Source organism: Pristiophorus japonicus, chromosome 8 (genome assembly GCF_044704955.1).
Source record: "Pristiophorus japonicus isolate sPriJap1 chromosome 8, sPriJap1.hap1, whole genome shotgun sequence".
Taxonomy (NCBI): domain Eukaryota; kingdom Metazoa; phylum Chordata; class Chondrichthyes; family Pristiophoridae; genus Pristiophorus; species Pristiophorus japonicus.
This window is the reverse complement of record NC_091984.1, coordinates 79,625,249-79,646,384: the sequence shown is the minus strand read 5'-3', so window position 1 is coordinate 79,646,384 and position 21,136 is coordinate 79,625,249. Positions and strand designations below refer to the sequence as shown.

Below are 21,136 nucleotides of genomic sequence, written 5' to 3'. Positions count from 1 at the left end.
TAATAGTGCTGTTGAATAAGGGACATTCAGTTCAGTGATGAAGTACAGGCTAGATGTAACTCTCCCCACCACCCCTTGTAAAAGCTATATAAATATACTGCAGTGTCCTGCCTCACAACTGAACCAACTCCAGCCTTAGAGGGAAAAGGGAGACTCTATGACTCTATGTACTGTTAGAAAGAAAGACTTGCATTTTTTTAGCGCCATTCAAGACCTCAGGACATCCCAAAGCGCTTTACAGTCAATGAAGTACTTTTGAAGTGTAGTCACTATTGTAATGTAGGAAACGCGGGAGCCAATTTTGCACAGCAAGCTCGCTCAAACAGCAATGTGATAATGACCAGATAATCTTCTTTATATTGACTGAGGGATAAATATTGGCTCGGAGAGCGGGATAACTCCCCTACTCTTCAAAATAGTGCCAAGGAATCTTTTACGTCCACCTGAGAGCAGACGGGGCCTCGGTTTAACATCTGATTCGAAAGATGCCACCGCTAACAATGCAGCACTCCCTCAACACTGCATTAGAGTATCAGCCTAGACTTTTGTGCTCAAGTACCTGGAGTGGGACTTGAACCCACAACTTTCTCAAACGAGAATGCTGCCCACTGAGCTACGACTGACACCATTCTTTCTCGAAACCTATCAAATATGGTACAAAGGAGGAATTGCTATCATCTGCTCTGACTGTTCTATTCTATTCCTGCAGTCAGTAGGTACCAGTGAGAAAAGGATCATTACTGAAGAGCAACTGGCAAATCCATTGTAAAACTGAGTGGTAAACATGCAGCAGCCCACACAAGAATTCAGTTTTATTTTATGTTTTGTATTTGTGTTCCTGCCATCTGGGAAGGGAGAATTAAACAGGAGTGCAGACCTTTGTTGACTTCTGTAAATCATCAGATAAATTTTCTGGTCAATGAGATGAGTTATTAACAGGGTGCAAAGGTCAACTGTTGAAATTTTGGGCAATTTACTTAATGTTTCCCCTGAAAGTATCTGGACAAGAAAAGAAATAAAGTTGCGTATGTTTTAAGTAATTTATTGTGCATGAATTCTTCTAAACCTGACTGAGGGAAGTGTGCAGATATCTAAAAGATAAACTGTAAAGGGCAGTGGATGATTACCAACCTGCACACAGCGCTGACACACTGCAATACAATTTCAAATGCAATCTTGTACAGAATTGAAAAAAATCCTTACGTGTTGTTTGCAAGGGTTGTCTATATTTTCTCAAGGCTTAAATATAGCTTCCAAATCACATACTATTGGAAGAGCTATTTATTGCCTCCTGAACTTTAGAGAAACCAAAATTGAATGGCCATGTCATGCTACCGATTAGTAGTCACTTCAAAATGGATGATTTCGCAGCTTTGCAGAAGATGGTGTCAATGACTTGTATGCAGGACTATAAGGCATGCTGGTTGATGGTGCATTAGTAGCTTGGAAGGAGTCAGTGGCAAAAAGTTGTGTGCTGTACCATTGAAGCCATTGGCAGAGTTGTTCATTTCTTCTTCTGGACTACTGGTCATCGTGTAGAAGGTGGCATGGTTGATTCAGGGCTTCCTTAGTGAATGGAAGTCAATGAAGACACAGATCCTCAAAGTCCTTCATAATATCTGCATGGCCTAAAGACTAACGGTGGGGCGGAGCACATAATTACAGGGTATGGTAGCATAGTGCTTCTGTTACTGGATTAGTAGTCCAGAGGACTAATGATCTGGGGACATGAGTTCAAATCCCACCACAGCAGCTGGGGAATTTAAATCCAGTTAAATAAATCTGGAATAAAAATCTAGTATCAGTAATGGTAACCCTGAAACTATCGGAAATGTCGTGAAAACCCATCTGGTTCACTAATGTTCTTAAAGGGAGGAAATGTGCTGTCCTTGCCTGGTCTGGCCTATATGTGACTCCAGACCAAAAAAGAAAGAAAGACTTGCATTTATATAGCGCCTTTCACAACCATTGGACATCTCAAAGCGTTTTATAGCCAATACTTTTGAAGTGTAGTCACTGTTGTAATATGGGTAACGCGGCAGTCAACTTGCGCACAGCAAACTCCCACAAACAACAATGTGATAATGACCAGATAATGTTTTTTTGTTTTGATTTGAGGGATAAATATTGAGAGACTGGGGATAACTCCCCTGCTCTTCTTGGAGATAGTGCCATGGGATCTTTTACGTCCACCTGAGAGGGCAGACGGGACCTCGGTTTAATGTCTCATCTGAAAGAGGCCACCTCCAACAGTGCAGCACTCCCTCAGCACTGCACTGGAGTGTCAGCTTAGATTTTTATGTGCTCAAGTTCCTGGAGTGGGACTTGAACTCAACCTTCTGACTCAGGCGAGTGTGCTACCCACTGAACCACAGCTGATGCTAAACAGCAATGTGGTTGACCCTTAACTGCCCTCTGGTTTGCTAGGCCATTTCATTCATTTGTACCAACCCGTTGCAACAAAGTCAGCACTGTGGGAGTAACTTCACCACAGGACTGCAGTGGTTCAAGAAGGCGGCTCACCACCACCTTCTCGAGGGCAGTTGGGGATGGGCAATAAATGCTGGCCTTGGGTATGAAGTGCATGCTTTGCAGTATTCATTGATATCAATAAGCTACAGTGGAACCTCCAATAATGTACATTCCTAATCATCCAGCAGAATTTTGATGAGACAAAGCCTTGCATAAAACATCCAGTATCAATCTTTGCCTATGTGACATAAATCAACCTCGCAGGACAAGAAATGTTAAATTCAATTTGAGCTGCTCGGATTGTACTTCCTGTGCCTGGATATTTCTATTATACATAATGTTAAGGGGTACAGTAGCATAGTGACTATCTTACTGGACCAGTAATCCAGAGGCCTGGAGTAATAATGCGGAGATGGGAGTTCAAATCCCACCACGGCAGCTGGGGGATTTAAATTTAGTTAATTAAAAAAAAAATCTGGAATGGAAAAGCTAGTATCATTAATGGTGATCATGAATTGATTGTCGTAAAAACCAATCTGGTTCACCTAATGTCCTTTTTTAGGGAAGGAAACCTGCCACCCTTACCCAGTCTGGCCTATATGTGACTTCAGACCCACAGCAATGTGGTTGACTCTTAACTTCCCTTTGAAATGGCCTAGCAAGCCACTCCGTTGTACCAACCCGTTGCAACAAAGTCAACACTGGGGAAGTACATTCACCACAGGACTGCAGCAGTTCAAGAAGGCAGCTCACTAGGGGGCACAGCCTCAAAATACGGGGGAGCCAATTTAAAACCGAGTTGAGAAGGAATTTCTTCTCCCAGAGGGTTGTGAATCTGTGGAATTCTCTGCCCAAGGAAGCAGTTGAGGCTAGCTCATTGAATATATTCAAATCACAGATAGATAGATTTTTAACCAATAAGGGAATTAAGGGTTATGGGGAGCGGGCGGGTAAGTGGAGCTGAGTCCACGGCCAGATCAGCCATGATCTTGTTGGGTGGTGGAGCAGGCTCGAGGGGCTAGATAGCCTACTCCTGTTCCTAATTCTTATGTTCTTATGTTCTTATTAATGTTGGGGAAGTCCAGAACCAGGGGTCACAGTCTAAGGATAAGGGGTAAGCCATTTAGGACCGAGATGAGGAGAAACTTCTTCACCCAGAGAGTGGTGAACCTGTGGAATTCTCTACCACAGAAAGTTGTTGAGGCCAATTCACTAAATATATTCAAAAAGGAGTTAGATGTAGTCCTTACTACTAGGGGGATCAAGGGGTATGGCGAGAAAGCAGGAATGGGGTACTGAAGTTGCATGTTCAGCCATGAACTCATTGAATGGCGGTGCAGGCTCGAAGGGCTGAATGGCCTACTCCTGCACCTATTTTCTATGTTTCTATTATGTTTCACCACCACCTTCTTAAAGGCAATTAGAGATGGGTAATAAATGCCTGCCTTGCCAGTGACACCCACATCCTGTAAAAGAATAAATGTTTTTTAAAAAAACATGTAAGGTGTGTTGGGTCTTAAGATATGTCCAAGATGTTTTGGATGGCATTTTTTTTTAATTCATTGGAGTATCTGTTTCAGGCATTTCTGAAAATTTGTTGTGCTCCTTTTTGTGGATATTATGTTATTGATGGACTCATCTGGAAATCCAGTGCACTGTATTCACTATCTTGAACAATGGATCAGAGATATCATGGTGGTTAATAATGGCTTTGTGTGGCTCAAGGGGGCATCTTAAATACATTGGCTGGAAAATACAAGCGGTCCAATTGTTGATTCACATTAGAACATGGATCCATGAAGGATACTGTCTTCAGCCTGGACATAGTGCTTTGGGACAGTGCTGAGATGGGGTGTAGGACACTTTGGTCTTGCCTTTCTTCAATGATGGCAAAGCCCCAGTATAGATCAAGTTTGTGGCTTAAAAGACATACTCAAACATCTCGTATCCAGATCTCCCAGGTGTGCAACGAAGAAGCTTATTCAAGTTCAAATGCAAAATCCAGAAAATGTGAGATTAATCTATGGCAGAAAGGAAAAGAATTACAGGGAAAGAGGGCTTCGACCTACATCAAGCTGTAACTGAGTTCCCTAGAAGGGAATCGATTCACTGAGAATGTCTCCTTGCTAAACCCCCTCATGAGAAGCTCAATTAAGCAGTTGGTGACAAGTAAACCTAGAACGTCAAGGTAGTTGGCATGTTGATGGTATTCTTCCATCATGCTGAAGGCAGATGTCCATTGCATGCTTGATGAGGAAACTGAGACTTGGGATGACGGTTGCTGGAAGGTATTGCCTGCAGGCTGAGTATGGGAATACTAATTTATTCAGGGCTCAGTGCCGACCATGATTGGATTGCAGCAGTTGCTGGAGCTCTCGCCCTGCAACTGGTGGAACCACCATTTGATGGATTTTGGTATGTTTGTCCATGCTGTGGTCAGAAGGATGGTGGCAATGCAGTCACACATTTAGTGGTGAGTTCAGCTGCTCATAAGGAGTTCCTTGTACCTGTTTGCCTAGCGAGGGCTCAAACCTGCTCTCATCAGTTACAATGGCGGGTAACTATCCTACTTGGGGAGGAAGTAACTGGGCTGTTGTTGGGGTTGAAATGGCTCCAAGATGAGATGCAATGGCCATCATCACTGGCAAACTTGGCAATCTGATACTGGAGCCAACAGACACACATTACACTCTGGTATTGTTGTTGATTAGCCAGCCATGCTGATTCTTGGGGGAACTTGGAGAGAGAGACCTGGGACTGAGGTTGGGATTGTTCCCATTGAGCTCAAGGTAACCCTGCAAGCCAGGGCCCTAATGGGTATGGACCGACTGTGGGAAGCTCACCAGTGCTCTGTGCTGATGGGCTATGCAATTATGCCTGGTTAAGCTCCAGTCATGTCCCTGTGAACACTCTAAACACTTGGGGATTCCCATTTCTTGGCTCTTCCAACCTGCACTTAAGCTCTCTGGACGAGGGTATATGTGTTTTGAAACTATGGGAGGAATGTGCATGCCACATCAGAAAAAAAACTCGACCTGTGCAGATTTGTAGTTTGAAGATTCTTAAATATCAGGACCTAAGTGACCAAAAAAACCATACGACCCAAGTGTGGGAATTCACAATTATTCACCAATTTCCATTATTCACCATTGTGGCCAATGATGAAGGTTCCTCTAATTCAAAACAGTTTTGGTGCTCCTTGAGGTGTGTTTCAGAAATGTGTCAATGAAACATAAACATAGTTTTCTTGCATTACAGCCTGCAAAATTAGCAGGAGCTGACTGACAGTTTCACAGAAGCTAATGGCACAAAAAGCTGACAGCTGAATAACAGCTGAGTGGGCTCCAGAGCACCCAATTTCAGCGCTATGGGTGCCGTTTTGTCAAATGACGTCCGTCCTATGCGCACACTTTTGATGCGGGCCATGCTGGACGCCATTCTGGTAAGGTTGTTTGCGCGGTGCAGGGGAAGTGCGCCAGGAGTATGTAGAGTGCACTGAGCGGCAAACAGCATGCAATGCTGATTTGATGCCAACGCTGCCAGTTTCTTTACCTCAACGCTGGAGCTAACACCCTCTCTTAACCTCGCACATCAGAACATGTGTTCAGCAGCAGGAAGAACCCCCACCAATGCGATTTAAAGGAATCATCAATTACTTACAGGTTAGTTACTGATTGATTTCTACTGGCTCTTGGTGAGTTTGTAGAGGTGTTTCTTGGTTTGGTATCTTATTTGAAGCTGCTGTAGTTTACTTCAAGGCTTCTGCTCAGACCAGTTGCTCCCAGACATGCGTGCTGTAGTTTGTATCCCCCTTGGCCTGCAGCAGGATAGGGAGAATAAGCAGAGACGACATAAAAGAGGGCCAGATGGGAAGGAGGGCTCTTGCAGGAGGCCATACCCACCAGGCTCTTCGGGGAGCACGTCTCCTACTTCAAACTCCACATGGAACAGTGCATGTGATGTCTCCGCTTCACTAGGGAGATGCTCACTGAAATCTGCCACCTGCTGGAGGGTTGTGTTCATTTGCAACATCTCTCAGTTTGCCATTCCCCATTTCATAAAGGTTGTCACTGAGGCTCTGTACCCAAAGAGAGGTGAATGCATTTCAGTCTCTTGCCAGAGAAAAGCAGGCTTTGCCAGGATAGCAGGCTTCCCCATGTATCAGGGTTACCCATTGACTGCACGTGCATTGCTTTCCGAGCACCGCATGTGAACTAAGATGTACTTCAACCGGAAGGGATTCCACTCCCTCAGTATCCAGTTGGTGGGCGACCATGCTCCGGATCATGCAAGTCAGTGCCCGTAATCCTGGCAGCAGCCATGATGCCTTCATTCTGCAGCAGTCCGCTATACCATCAGCATTTGAGCCACCATGACAAACCAGAGGCTGGCTACTGGGTGACAAGGCATATCCGTTGACCACTTGGCTCATGACTCTGCTGCACTACCCAACCAAACGTGGGCAGCATGCATATAATGAAACCCATGCTGCCACATTGAGTGTGATAAAATAGACTATTGGGGTCCTTAAACAACGCTTCCGCTGCCTGGCCACTCTGGAGGAGCACGTTTCCAGATTCGTTGTGGTCTGCTGCATGCTGCACAACCTTGCCATCATGAGGGCACAGCCCTTGCCACCAGCTATACAGCGACAAGAGTGAGAAGGAAGGGAGGAGACAACCAAGACAGCCGCTTTCTGGCCAGGCAGCCTGTGATCAACAGATTCAACTGCAGTACCAGTGAACACAACCTCAATTTCCCATTCACAGTCCCACACCTTACCATCACAGTGTCCTCTTGGTAACAGTACTACAATTAAAAACCACCACAAAACAAATACTCCAAACCAATTTTATCCATTAATCCATTCAATGTTACATAAAGTCAATTAACCACCCTTGTGCATTCCCTTAGTGCCTGTCTTGTGTGTTCCTTTGCCTGCCCTAGTGCATCTACGCAGTTCTACCCCAGTAGCTGCAGCATGCCTGGAGGAAGGCTGCTGACTTTCAGTGAGTGAGACTACAGATGGCCTTGCAGGATGACCTCAAGCAGCTCTGGGCCTAGAAGGCCTGGCTTTAGACTGCACTTTGGGCAGCAGCGGGCTGGCTACAGCAAGGGCACTGGCGGAGTAGCAGAGGTGGGAGGACAAATGCTGTCATCCTGAGAGAGGACAACAGGTTCATGCTCCATTGAGCCACTGGCACTCTCCTGGGGCAGCACCTCAGTAATCTTAGTAATCTGCTGGAGGACAGATTAATGGACTGCTGTGACACCCTCCAAGCCCCTTTCAACACTGAGTGCAGCCATGATGGCAGCAGTCTGTGCTTGTGTGGCAGCAAGCTGAGCCTGCATGACTTCAGTCTGAGCTTCCACTGCAGCACTCTGACATTGGGTGGCTTGTGCTTGTGCTGCAATGGAAGCTGAGACATCGGCCATCAGACGCTGCATAATGGTTGGGTCCACAAGTGTGCTCATGGATCTGTCCAAACTTTCTACGCTGAAGAGGATGAGCTCCAAGCTCTGCACAAAGCCCAGTGCAAGGTTGATGCCGGACTCCTCCATGCTCCTCGACATTGCATCCAGGCTTTCTGGCTGACCAACCAATGAACCAAACATTTCATTGTGTATACCCATCAGCCGCCTTCTGAAGGATGCCCCATTGACATCGTTATCCGAGTCCTGTGCAGCAGAACTCGTGTGTGACCTCGCCCTCCGTGGAGCTGACACCTGCACTACCCTTTTTCCTCCTGCCCTGGCTGCAGCTTACTTGTGCCCGGTGATTCGCCACGTGCAGATCCCGCCTTTATGCTACCCTCTACAATGCGCGCATTGCCAGTTTTTGAGCTGGTGCCAGCGAGTGTGAGATTGAGTGACGGTGTTTCTTCATCAGTGTTGTCTTCCTCTTCCATCACTGCCTATCAGATTGTAGTTCTTGGGAGACTGAAAGGAAAAAGCCACAAGGGTAGGTTTGTGGTGAGGGGGGGAAGCAAAAGGTGCATGCTTACACCATGTGCAACTTGTAAGTGAGAAGAAATTGTGGGCTAAGGGGGAAGTGAGGAGCAGGATTAGGTATGACCATACCATCATCTTCAGTGGCTTCAGACTCATCGCTGACCACAGGCTCAGTCACAGCTGCTCCAATAATGCCAAGCACCGTCTCCTCCACTGGGGTTAGGATATGCAGGTACGCTTGTCCCCCTCCGGTTAGCTCCTGCTGCCTGCAGTTGTAGGCCACATTCTCCTGCAAGAGGGGATGTGCATCAGTGAGTGTGGTGCAACGTGTTTGGTTTCTGTGTCTGTCATGGTTGACTAGCTGGCAGTGTGTGCAAAGTATAAGGTGTGGGTGTGAGTGTTGCATCATTGGTAAGTGTGTGAGGTGGAGCATATGAATGTTAAGTATGAGTCCTGATTGCTAGAGGTTGTTGGTAGGTGAGCAGGGTTGCGGTGTGTAATGTCTGTAAACTTGTAATGTTTGTAGCTCCACACTATGGATGTAGACGTATTGTGTACTGCAACTGCATAGTTAATAATAAACAGAATCAGGCAGATTTCCGGAGGTGCTTGTGCTCTGTGAATATATCACATTTGACGGCGAGATGGGATTTTTAGGATGATTTAAAGCTTAAATTTTGTTGGGGAAGGATTCAGCCAGCCGACAGAGAGACTTTGGAAGTTTCTGTCTTTGGAAAAAAGCTACAAAATCCAAGGTAAAATACAGCACACTGGGTGAACAGCTAGAGATTAAAATGGCAGGTGTAATCGGACATTTGGGGGAATATAGACACGACCGGGAACGTTTTAAAGCGTATACGGATTGGCGAGAAATGTATTTCATTGCAAATAACATAATCGAAGACAATGCAGTCCAGAACCGGGCTGTGTTGGAACGTAAGAAAGCGATCTACTTATCAGAGGCAGGTCCAGTATTATACGAAACCCTTGTAAATCTGCTTGTGCATGACGAGCCAAAGGACACCATGCTTAAAGAAATTTTAACGAAGTTGGAGCAGCACTATAACCCCAAACCGTTAGAAATTGCTAAAAGCTATCGTTTTGGGATTCGGAATCAAAAGTCTGATTAAAGTATCAGTGATTACATCGTAGCATTAAAAAAGCTATCGATGCACTGTAATTTTGGAAACTTTCAAAACCAAGCATTACATAGAAACATAGAAACATAGAAAATAGGTGCAGGAGCAGGCCATTCAGCCCTTCTAGCCTGCACCGCCATTCAATGAGTTCATGGCTGAACATGAAACTTCAGTACCCCCTTCCTGCTTTCTCGCCATAACCCTTGATCCCCCGAGTACTAAGGACTTCATCTAACTCCCTTTTGAATATATTTAGTGAATTGGCCTCAACTACTTTCTGTGGTAGAGAATTCCACAGGTTCACCACTCTCTGGGTGAAGAAGTTTCTCCTCATCTCGGTCCTAAATGGCTTACCCCTTATCCTCAGACTGTGACCCCTGGTTCTGGACTTCCCCAACATTGGGAACATTCTTTCTGCATCTAACCTGTCTAAACCCGTCAGAATTTTAAACGTTTCTATGAGGTCCCCTCTCATTCTTCTGAACTCCAGTGAATACAAGCCCAGTTGATCCAATCTTTCTTGATAGGTCAGTCCAAACATCCCGGGAATCAGTCTGGTGAACCTTCGCTGCACTCCCTCAATAGCAAGAATGTCCTTCCTCAAGTTAGGAGACCAAAACTGTACACAATACTCCAGGTGTGGCCTCACCAAGGCCCTGTACAACTGTAGCAACACCTCCCTGCCCCTGTATTCAAATCCCCTCGCTATGAAGGCCAACATGCCATTTGCTTTCTTAACCGCCTGCTGTACCTGCATGCTAACCTTCAATGACTGATGTACCATGACACCCAGGTCTCGTTGCACCTTCCCTTTTCCTAATCTGTCACCATTCAGATAATAGTCTGTCTCTCTGTTTTTACCACCAAAGTGGATAACCTCACATTTATCCACATTATACTTCATCTGCCATGCATTTGCCCACTCACCTAACCTATCCAAGTCACTCTGCAGCCTAATAGCATCCTCCTCGCAGCTCACACTGCCACCCAACTTAGTATCATCCGCAAATTTGGAGATACTGCATTTAATCCCCTCGTCTAAATCATTAATGTACAATGTAAACAGCTAGGGCCCCAGCACAGAACCTTGCGGCACTCCACTAGTCACTGCCTGCCATTCTGAAAAGTACCCGTTTACTCCTACTCTTTGCTTCCTGTCTGACAACCAGTTCTCAATCCACGTCAGCACACTACCCCCAATCCCATGTGCTGTAACTTTGCACATTAATCTCTTGTGTGGCACCTTGTCGAAAGCCTTCTGAAAGTCCAAATATACCACATCAACTGGTTCTCCTTTGTCCACTTTACTGGAAACATCCTCAAAAAATTCCAGAAGATTTGTCAAGCATGATTTCCCTTTCACAAATCCATGCTGACTTGGACCTATCATGTCACCATTTTCCAGATGCACTGCTATGACATCTTTAATAATTGATTCCATCATTTTACCCACTACTGAGGTCAGGCTGACCGGTCTATAATTCCCTGTTTTCTCTCTCCCTCCTTTTTTAAAAAGTGGGATTACATTGGCTACCCTCCACTCCATAGGAACTGATCCAGAGTCAATGGAATGTTGGAAAATGACTGTCAATGCATCCGCTATTTCCAAGGCCACCTCCTTAAGTACTCTAGGATGCAGTCCATCAGGCCCTGGGGATTTATCGGCCTTCAATCCCATCAATTTCCCCAACACAATTTCCCGACTAATAAAGATTTCCCTCAGTTCCCCCTCCTTACTAGACCCTCTGACCCCTTTTATATCCGGAAGGTTGTTTGTATCCTCCTTAGTGAATACCGAACCAAAGTACTTGTTCAATTGGTCTGCCATTTCTTTGTTCCCCGTTATGACTTCCCCTGATTCTGACTGCAGGGGACCTACGTTTGTCTTCACCAACCTTTTTCTCTTTACATACCTATAGAAACTTTTGCAATCCGCCTTAATGTTCCCTGCAAGCTTCTTCTCGTACTCCATTTTCCCTGCCCTAATCAAACCCTTTGTCCTCCTCTGCTGAGTTCTAAATTTCTCCCAGTCCCCAGGTTCGCTGCTATTTCTGGCCAATTTGTATGCCACTTCCTTGGCTTTAATACTATCCCTGATTTCCCTAGATAGCCACGGTTGAGCCACCTTCCCTTTTTTATTTTTACGCCAGACAGGAATGTACAATTGTTGTAATTCATCCATGCGGTCTCTAAATGTCTGCCATTGCCCATCCACAGTCAACCCCCTAAGTATCATTCGCCAATCTATCCTAGCCAATTCACGCCTCATACTTTCAAAGTTACCCTTCTTTAAGTTCTGGACCATGGTCTCTGAAATTACTGTTTCATTCTCCATCCTAATGCAGAATTCCACCATATTATGGTCACTCTTCCCCAAGGGGCCTCGCACAATGAGATTGCTAATTAATCCTCTCTCATTACACAACACCCAGTCTAAGATGGCCTCCCCCCTAGTTGGTTCCTCAACATATTGGTCTAGAAAACCATCCCTTATGCACTCCAGGAAATCCTCCTCCACCGTATTGCTTCCAGTTTGGCTAGCCCAATCTATGTGCATATTAAAGTCACCCATTATAACTGCTACACCTTTATTGCATGCACCCCTAATTTCCTGTTTGATGCCCTCCCCAACATCCCTATTACTGTTTGGAGGTCTGTACACAACTCCTACTAACGTTTTTTGCCCTTTGGTGTTCTGCAGCTCTACCCATATAGATTCCACATCATCCAAGCTAATGTCTTTCCTAACTATTGCATTAATCTCCTCTTTAACCAGCAATGCTACCCCACCTCCTTTTCCTTTTATTCTATCCTTCCTGAATGTTGAATATCCCTGAATGTTGAGTTCCCAGCCCTGATCATCCTGGAGCCACGTCTCCATAATCCCAATCACATCATATTTGTTAACATCTATTTGCACAATTAATTCATCCACCTTATTGCGGATACTCCTTGCATTAAGACACAAAGCCTTCAGGCTTGTTTTATTAACACCCTTTGTCCTTTTAGAATTTTGCTGTACAGTGGCCCTTTTTGTTCTTTGCCTTGGGTTTCTCTGCCCTCCACTTTTCCTCATCTCCTTTCTGTCTTTTGCTTTTGTCTCCTTTTTGTTTCCCTCTGTCTCCCTGCATTGGTTCCCATCCCCCTGCCATATTAGTTTAAATCCTCCCCAACAGCACTAGCAAACACTCCCCCTAGGACATTGGTTCCGGTCCTGCCCAGGTGCAGACCGTCCGGTTTGTACTGGTCCCACCTCCCCCAGAACCGGTCCCAATGCCCCAGGAATTTGAATCCCTCCCTGCTGCACCACTACTCAAGCCACGTATTCATCTGCGCTATCCTGCGATTCCTACTCTGACTATCACGTGGCACTGGTAGCAATCCCGAGATTACTACTTTTGAGGTCCTACTTTTTAATTTAGCTCCTAGCTCCTTAAATTTGTTTCGTAGGACCTCATCCCTTTTTTTTACCTATGTCGTTGGTACCAATGTGCACCACGACAACTGGCTGTTCTCCCTCCCATTTCAGAATGTCCTGCACCCGCTCCGAGACATCCTTGACCCTTGCACCAGGGAGGCAACATACCATCCTGGAGTCTCGGTTGCGGCCGCAGAAACGCCTATCTATTCCCCTCACAATTGAATCCCCTATCACTATCGCTCTCCCACTCTTTTTCTTGCCCTCCTGTGCAGCAGAGCCAGCCACGGTGCCATGAACTTGGCTGCTGCTGCCCTCCCCTGATGAATCATTCCCCTCAACAGTACCCAAAGCGGTGTATCTGTTTTGCAGGGGGATGACCACAGGGGACCCCTGCACTACCTTCCTTGCACTGCTCTTCCTGTTGGTCTTCCATTCCCTATCTGGCTGTGGACCCTTTCCCTGCGGTAAGACCAACTCACTACACGTGATACTCACGTCATTCTCAGCATCGTGGATGCTCCAGAGTAAATCCACCCTCAGCTCCAATTCCGTAACGCGGACCGTCAGGAGCCGGAGGTGGACACACTTCCCGCACACGTAGTCGTCAGGGACACCGGAAGTGTCCCTGAGTTCCCACATGGTACAGGAGGAGCATAACACCCGACCGAGCTCTCCTGCCATGTCCTAACCCTTAGATACACTTAAACTGGTAATAACAATGTTAAAAGTTACTGACCAATATAAGAAGAAAAAGAAAAACTACTCACCAATCACCAGCCAATCACTTACCCCCTAGGCTGTGACGTCACCTTTATCTTTGCCTTCTCCCTGTAGTTGCACCGGTACGCCTCTCGCCGACCCCGGACTCGCGCTGCTCCGAGCTCCCGCCTCCTCGACTGACTGCTCGAACTGCTCGACTCCCGCTGGCCTTTATAGGCCTCTCGCCGACCCCGGACTCGCGCTGCTCCGAGCTCCCGCCTCCTCGACTGACTGCTCGAACTGCTCGACTCCCGCTGGCCTTTATAGGCCTCTCGCCGACCCCGGACTCGCGCTGCTCCGAGCTCCCGCCTCCTCGACTGACTGCTCGAACTGCTCGACTCCCGCTGGCCTTTATAGGCCTCTCGCCGACCCCGGACTCGCGCTGCTCCGAGCTCCCGCCTCCTCGACGGGATCGTTTTGTTTGTGGGGTGAAAAATGATGCGATCAGAAGGAAGTTGTTAATGACGGATGACTTGACTTTTGAGATTGCTTGTCAGACAGCGAGGTCGATGGGCATGGCCGAACAATATTCCCGAGAATTAAATAATAATTACGGTTGTCAGTCAACCGAGGTAAATCACCTGCAGGTTCAAGGTAAAAGACGGTGGGGGCCCAAAGTCTCAGAAACTGGAAATTCTAACAGAGCGTCGAAGTCATGCTATAGGTGCCTGGGACAACACATTGCTCAAAATTGTCCATACATGAAGGCAGAGTGTTTCTTCTGCAGAAAGACTGGGCATCTTGCGAAGGCATGTCGACTGAAGGGTAAACCAGTTTTTAAAGCTATGAGTCCAGCGTTCAAAGCTATGAGTAGAAATCCCAAGAGACTACATAGCATGGAAGAACAACAACAGGACGAGGAGATGTTAGAGTTACACGTCATCAGGAGCATGAGGTTAACGGGCAGCGATTTGGGAAGCATCAAAATCCACATAGATGTTGCGGGATTCAAGATACCAATGGAAATTGACATGGGTGCATCCATGAGTGTAGTACCGGAGTCACTGTACCTCGACAAATTGCGTGATTTCCAACTTGAGAAATCCAAGATAGAGCTGCGAGGCTACTCGGGAGAGAAAATTCCTGTGGTAGGTGGTATCACCGTACCGGTGAAATATAAAGATCAATTTCAGAACTTACCTCTAATAGTAGTGAAAGGAGACAAGTCTGCCTTACTAGGAAGAAATTGGTTGAGCTCACTGAAGCTGGCTTGGAGTAAGATTTTCTGTGTGGAAGCGAGATTTTCATTAATGGATGAGGTTATCAAAAAGTATCCGAAGGTGTTCTGCGAAACGGGCAGTCCGATTTAAGGCGAGTGTCAGGGTACAGAAAGATGCTAGATCGGTTTACTACAAGCCACGTTCCATACCATATGCACTCCAGGAGAATGTTGAGCAAGAACTCAAAAGACTAGAGACTGAGAACATTATATGTAAGATAGATCGATGTAATTGGGTTACACCCATTCTTGTTGTACCTAAGTCCGATGGTAAGGTAAGATTGTGTGGTGATTATAAAGTAACCGTAAACCAGGTTCTAGAGGGTAATGTCCCCAATACATTGCCAAATATAGAAGAATTGTTCACAACAATGACAGCTGGTCAGATCTTCTCAAAACTGGATCTTACGAATGCCTACTTACAGCTTGAACTAGATGAGGAGTCCAAGTCATGCTTGACTATAAATACTCATCTAGGCCTGTATCAATTTAATAGGTTACCGTTTGGAATGTCTTCCACCCCTGCCATATTCCAAAGGGTGATGAACCAGATTTTGCAAGGTATTGAAGGGGTGGTATGTTATTTGGATGACATACTAATTTCAGCACCAAATAGGCAAATTCATAATAACATATTGAATGAAGTCCTCAAGCGGCTAGAGAAGCACAGAATACGAGTGTCTGCTCGTAAGTGTGAGTTATTTAAAAACTCAGTGGAGTACTTAGGGTACAGAGTAGACAAAGATGGTTTACATCCAACCATGGAAAAATTGGATGCGATCAGAAATGTACCCACTCCCAGGAATATCACTGAACTTCATTCATTTTTGGGTCTTTTGAACTATTATGGGAAGTTCCTACCAAATTTGGTTTCAGTATTACATCCACTGAATGAACTTTTGAAAAAACAGGTCCATTGGAAGTGGTCAAAAGAATGCAATTCAGCATTCAAGGAGTGTAAAAGCAAATTGTTAGAGAGCACCATGTTAGGTCACTATGACATATCTAAGGAGATTAAGCTAGCATGTAATGCCTCTCTGCATGGAGTTGGGGCAGTAATCTCTAATGTATTAAGTAGTGGGGAGGAGAGACCAATTGCTTTTGCTTCACGCACTCTCAGCGCCAGTGAGAGTAATTATGCGCAAATTGAAAGGGAAGCCTTAGCATTAATTTTTGGGGTCAAGAAGTTTCACAAATACTTGTATGGTCGTAAGTTTACCATCATTACGGACCATAAGCCCCTAACAGCAATCCTCCATCCAAAGTCCCCAGTTCCAACATTAGCTGCAGCCTGAATGCAGAGATGGGCTTTGATTGTGTCAGCATATACATATGATATTGAATACAGATGATCAGCTGATCACAGTAATGCTGATGCAATGTCTAGATTGCCTTCCCCATCACAAGTTACACCCGATAGGGAAGAAGTGTTTTATTTTTCATACATTGATGAACTGCCAGTCACAGCTGAAGAGACTAGTAGAGCAACCAAACGTGACCCAGTGATGTCAAAGGTGTATGAGTATATTGCAAATGGATGGCCAAACCAGGTAACAGACAAAGATACACATCTATTCTTCATTCGTAGGAATGAATTATCAGTCGATAAAGATTGTATAATGTGGGGTGCATGAGTGGTTATACCAAATAAATTCAAGGCCAAATTATTAGGAGACCTCCATGACCAGCACCTGGGAATGTGCTTGGCCAAGAGTTTTTCACGCAGTTATTTATGGTGGCCAGGTCTTGATAAAGATATAGAGTACAGCGAGAGTCAGTGTACGACATGTCAATCAGTAAGCAAGCAACCACCACCACCATTACAGCCATGGAAATGGCCTCCCATGGTGTGGCAAAGGCTACATATTGATTTTGCTGAGTTAGAAGGACAACAATTGTTCATTGTGATTGATAGCCATTCGAAGTGGGTTGAGGTGTTCCCAATGTGGAAAATAACAATAAATAAAACATTGGACATTTTACGAAACTTATTTTCTTCATTTGGCCTCCCTGAAGAGATTGTTTCGGATAATGGACCACAATTTCGTTCAGAAGAATTTGCACAATTCACGAGCAAAAATGGTGTGAAACATACCAAAGTTCCACCATACCACCCTGCTTCGAATGGTGCAGCAGAGCGCACTGTACAAATTGTAAAACGTGCCCTCATAAAACAAATGTTAGATCCAAATCCAAGGAAACGACAGTTGTTATTGGATCACAAATTGGCTAATTTTTTGATTACATATCGAAATACTCCTCATACAACTACTGGTAGAACACCAGCAGAGCTGTTTCTCAAACAAGAGCCACGAACCAGATTCTCGTTGTTAAAACCAAATTTGGCACAGTCCATAGAAGAGACACAATTAAGACAGAAAGAGAATCATGATAGAGGTAGAGTAAAAGAGAGAAGAGTGAAATTAAACCAGAAAGTGAGAGTGAAGAACCATCACCATAAATGGTTAAAGTAGTTACTAGGAAGAGTGGTGAAGATATGTGGTCCTCGCACATATTTGGTGAAGATGTTTGACAATGGACAGGTTAGCTTTGTTCATATTGATCATATTTTACCTACAGACATGAAAGGAGTTAAAGGTGGGAATGATTCAATTATTTCTGACTCATCAGATAGTTTTGATACACCAGGATACACCTGGAAACAAATCCAGGAGAGAATCAGAATGAAAGTCTGAGTCCGAGTCAGGAAAACAAAGAGCCTGAAGTTAGAGTGAGTTCAAATGAAAATCAAGGAAATTCCGTGGAGGAAAACGTTCCTCAGGATGAGCCTCGAATGAGTGTGAAATCGACACCATGTTTGGAAGGTTCTGTTCGAGAGTGAAGATATCCTCTTCGAAACAGAAAACAAGTGGTAAAGTTAAATTTGTAAATATGGAAAAAAAAAGTTTATATCCTGTGTTTATGTATAAACATGTAAGTTATGTATGATGTTTGTTATGATAGCTTCTTCACTAAGAAGGGAGAAATGTAATGTCTGTAAGCTTGTAATGTTTGTAGCTCCACACTCTGGATATGGATGTATTGTGTACTGCAACTGCATAGTTAATAATAACCAACCAGGCAGATTTCTGGAGGTTTCCGAGAGAGCTGCCTGCCATGTAGAATGCTGTGTGTGCTTATGCTCTGTGAAGATATCACATGGTGCATTGAGCAGTGTGAGAGGCTAGTGGTGCAGTTAGTGGGATGTGGCATTTGAAGATGCATTCACTGACCTTGACCACCTATGTGAGGTCATTGAACTTCTTCCGGCACAGCATCGAGGTCCTCTGGGCAACACTGTCATTTACCTCCACAGCTACCTGCTCCCACTGCCTTCACCGTGTCTGTCTGGAGGGCCTCCTGGCTCCTTACAGATACAGGACCTCTCTCCTCCTGACAATCCTTTGTATTAAGGCCTCCAGAGCCCTTCCTTCCATTTCTATTTCTTTGCCAAGACAAACTCACTTTTAGAATGACCTCCAGCACCTGCACTTGTCAAACTGCTCCGCCCCACCCCCCGCCTTTATGTGGTGCAGACTAGCTTTAATTGGTGCTAGCCTCGCATGAACGTGGGGCCCCTGTTGAGCGTGCATGCCTTTAGCGCTGGGCTGCATGCTGCAGTCATGTAAATTACCAGGCAGCACGAAGTATGTGTGCTATCTGCATCGGAACAAGTGCGCATGGGTTGATTGCACATTGCCCCCGAAAATGGACACGGAGATTGCAATCTAATTTTTAGCCCTTTGGTGTCCAACTGAAAGTGCACTAGTGCGAGAGTTTGTCATAGCTGCAGTCATTCTGTTATGACTTTGATTACTTTTATTATTGGATGTTCGTTTGCTTTGAACTTTACTGCTGAACCGCCCCATTCACAAAACTTTACCTGACATAGGCTGCCCTGCCTGCCCCTTGGACACCAGCAGTCTCCTGCCTCATTTCAGCACAAATCAGTCGGAAAATACCCAGTTTCAAACCCTGCCACTAACAGGAACTGCAGGTGCAACTTTAAGAAGCTGCACCAGCATATTTGTGTTAGTGCCCAGAAAATCCTGATTTCTGCACCCCCAGGATTGGGAATGCACCAATTGCATTAAATAAGAGGATAGCAGAAACCCCTGGGAAATCCCTTCTTTGCACTAGCAAAATTAACACACGTAAGAGACCGTAGTGGAATCTCAACCTCTAAGTTTACAGAACCTTCTCTCTCTTTCTCTCTCTCTCTCTCTTTCATATATTTATGGTAAATCATTTAATCAGGACGCCAGTCTTGGGTTGTTTTGGAAATAGTAAAACAAGTCAATGAAGGTATTACATTGTGTTTTTTCAATGCTACTTAATAACCTAATAGCTGTTTGTTGTTTATAAATTGTTTCTTAAAATGAGCTGAAAAACAAATATCTGTCTGCACAGGATAAATGGGAACAACTTTGCACAAAAGAAAATCATACACTGGAGCTCTACCAGCATGTCAGCCTTATGACATTGGATAGTATTCTGAAATGTGCCTTCAGTTACCATAGCAACTGCCAGATTGAAAGGTCAGCATTTGAAAAGTGTTACAAAATAACTTGCGATACAGCTTTTTTCTTATTGCTTTAAAGAGATACCATGAAAAACTTTTTTGGGTAATTTATGCATGAGCTGTGTTATTTGTGTCAACTTATGTGTGCCCGGGACACTGCTGACAATCAAAAAAATTTAATAGAAGGTTACAGTCTATAGCCAGAACTGGAAGAGGCATTTCACCATGATGAGTTTACCTACACTTCAGAACATAAGAACATAGGAAATAGGAGCAAGAGTAAGCCATCTGGCCTTTAGAGCCTGCTCCGCCATTTAATAAGATCATGGCTGATCTGTTCATGGACTCGGCTCCACTTCCCTGCCCGCTCCCCATAACCCTTTATTCCGTTATCGCTCAAAAATCTGTCTATCTCCGCCTTAAATATATCCAATGACCCAGTCTCCACAGCTCTCTGGGGCAGAGAATTCCACAGATTTACAACGCTTAGAGAAGAAATTCCTCCTCATCTCAGTTTTAACTGGGTGGCCCCTTATTCTATGTCCCCTAGTTTTAGTTTCCCCTATGAGTGGAAATATCCTCTCTGCATCCACCTTGTCAAGCCCCCTCATTACCTTTATGGCCCAAAAATCACTGTTTCTTCTTCCTACGCGTTCGACTAAAAATAGGAGAGAAGATGTGCACCTACCTTTTGGTCGAATGCCCACCCAAAATCCCGGACTTGAGGACTTCTCCTCTTGCGCAACGGAGCGCGTTCACGTTGGGACGTCTGTAGGAGTCATGTAGGGCCTAGACACCCAATCACGGTAAAGTATTTTCTCATTCATAGTAATAGGAGTTTCGTAAGTCGGAAACTCCTATTACTATGAATGAGAAACACCCCCAAACACCCAAACACTACATAAAACATTAATAAAACACCTCACATAAATACACTATAGAAATTAAAGTTGATAGAAATGTTTTTTTAAAGAAAAAGCATTTGCCGATTTAAAAAAAAAAGTTTTAATTATGGTTTAAAATAAAATTACTTGAGTGGGCAGGGTTTTAACATGTTTTAAAAATTTTTATTTTAATTATGTTTTTGATGTTTTTAAACTCTTACGCCTGTAATCAGGCGCAAGAGTTTTGAGGACATTTGCTGGGCAAGATATGCGTAAATCATGTCCTCGCTCTCAATATGCGCGAGATCTGTCAAGCCAGAAAGTTGACAGATCGGAAAAGTCAGTTTTCAGCGCATGCACCATTGCGCACTCAAAACTGCCTTTTCCGATGCCTTCCCGGGTCCGTAGAAACTTCGTATGGACCCGGGGAGGCCTGAGTTTCCATGCCTATATATTTCGATAAGATCACCTCTCATTCATTTGAACTCCAATTTGTATAGGCTCAACCTATCCTCATAAGTCAACCCCCTCATCTCCGGAATCAACCTAGTGAAGTTTCTCTGAACAGTCTCCAATACCCTGTACAGTTGTAACAGGACTTCTTTGCTTTTATACTCTATCCCCCTTGCAATAAAGGCCAACATTCCATTTGCCTTCCTGATTACTTGCTGTACCTGCATAGCAACTTTTTGTGTTTCATGCACAAGGACCCCCCGGTCTCTCTGTACTGCAGCACTTTGCAATATTTCTCCATTTAAATTATAATTT

General features: G+C 44.8%; 1 protein-coding gene across 3 annotated transcripts in view; it reads left to right on the top strand.

Moving 5' to 3' along the window:
• cyp4t8 (cytochrome P450, family 4, subfamily T, polypeptide 8) overlaps window positions 1–21,136 on the top strand; it is a 167,450-nt gene that overhangs the window by 32,939 nt on the left and 113,375 nt on the right. For all 3 annotated transcript variants that reach the window (XM_070886964.1, XM_070886968.1, XM_070886967.1), the window contains exon 5: window positions 19,373–19,500. In XM_070886964.1, coding sequence (XP_070743065.1) covers window positions 19,373–19,500 — 128 coding nt within the window. The remainder of the gene's footprint in view (window positions 1–19,372; window positions 19,501–21,136) is intronic.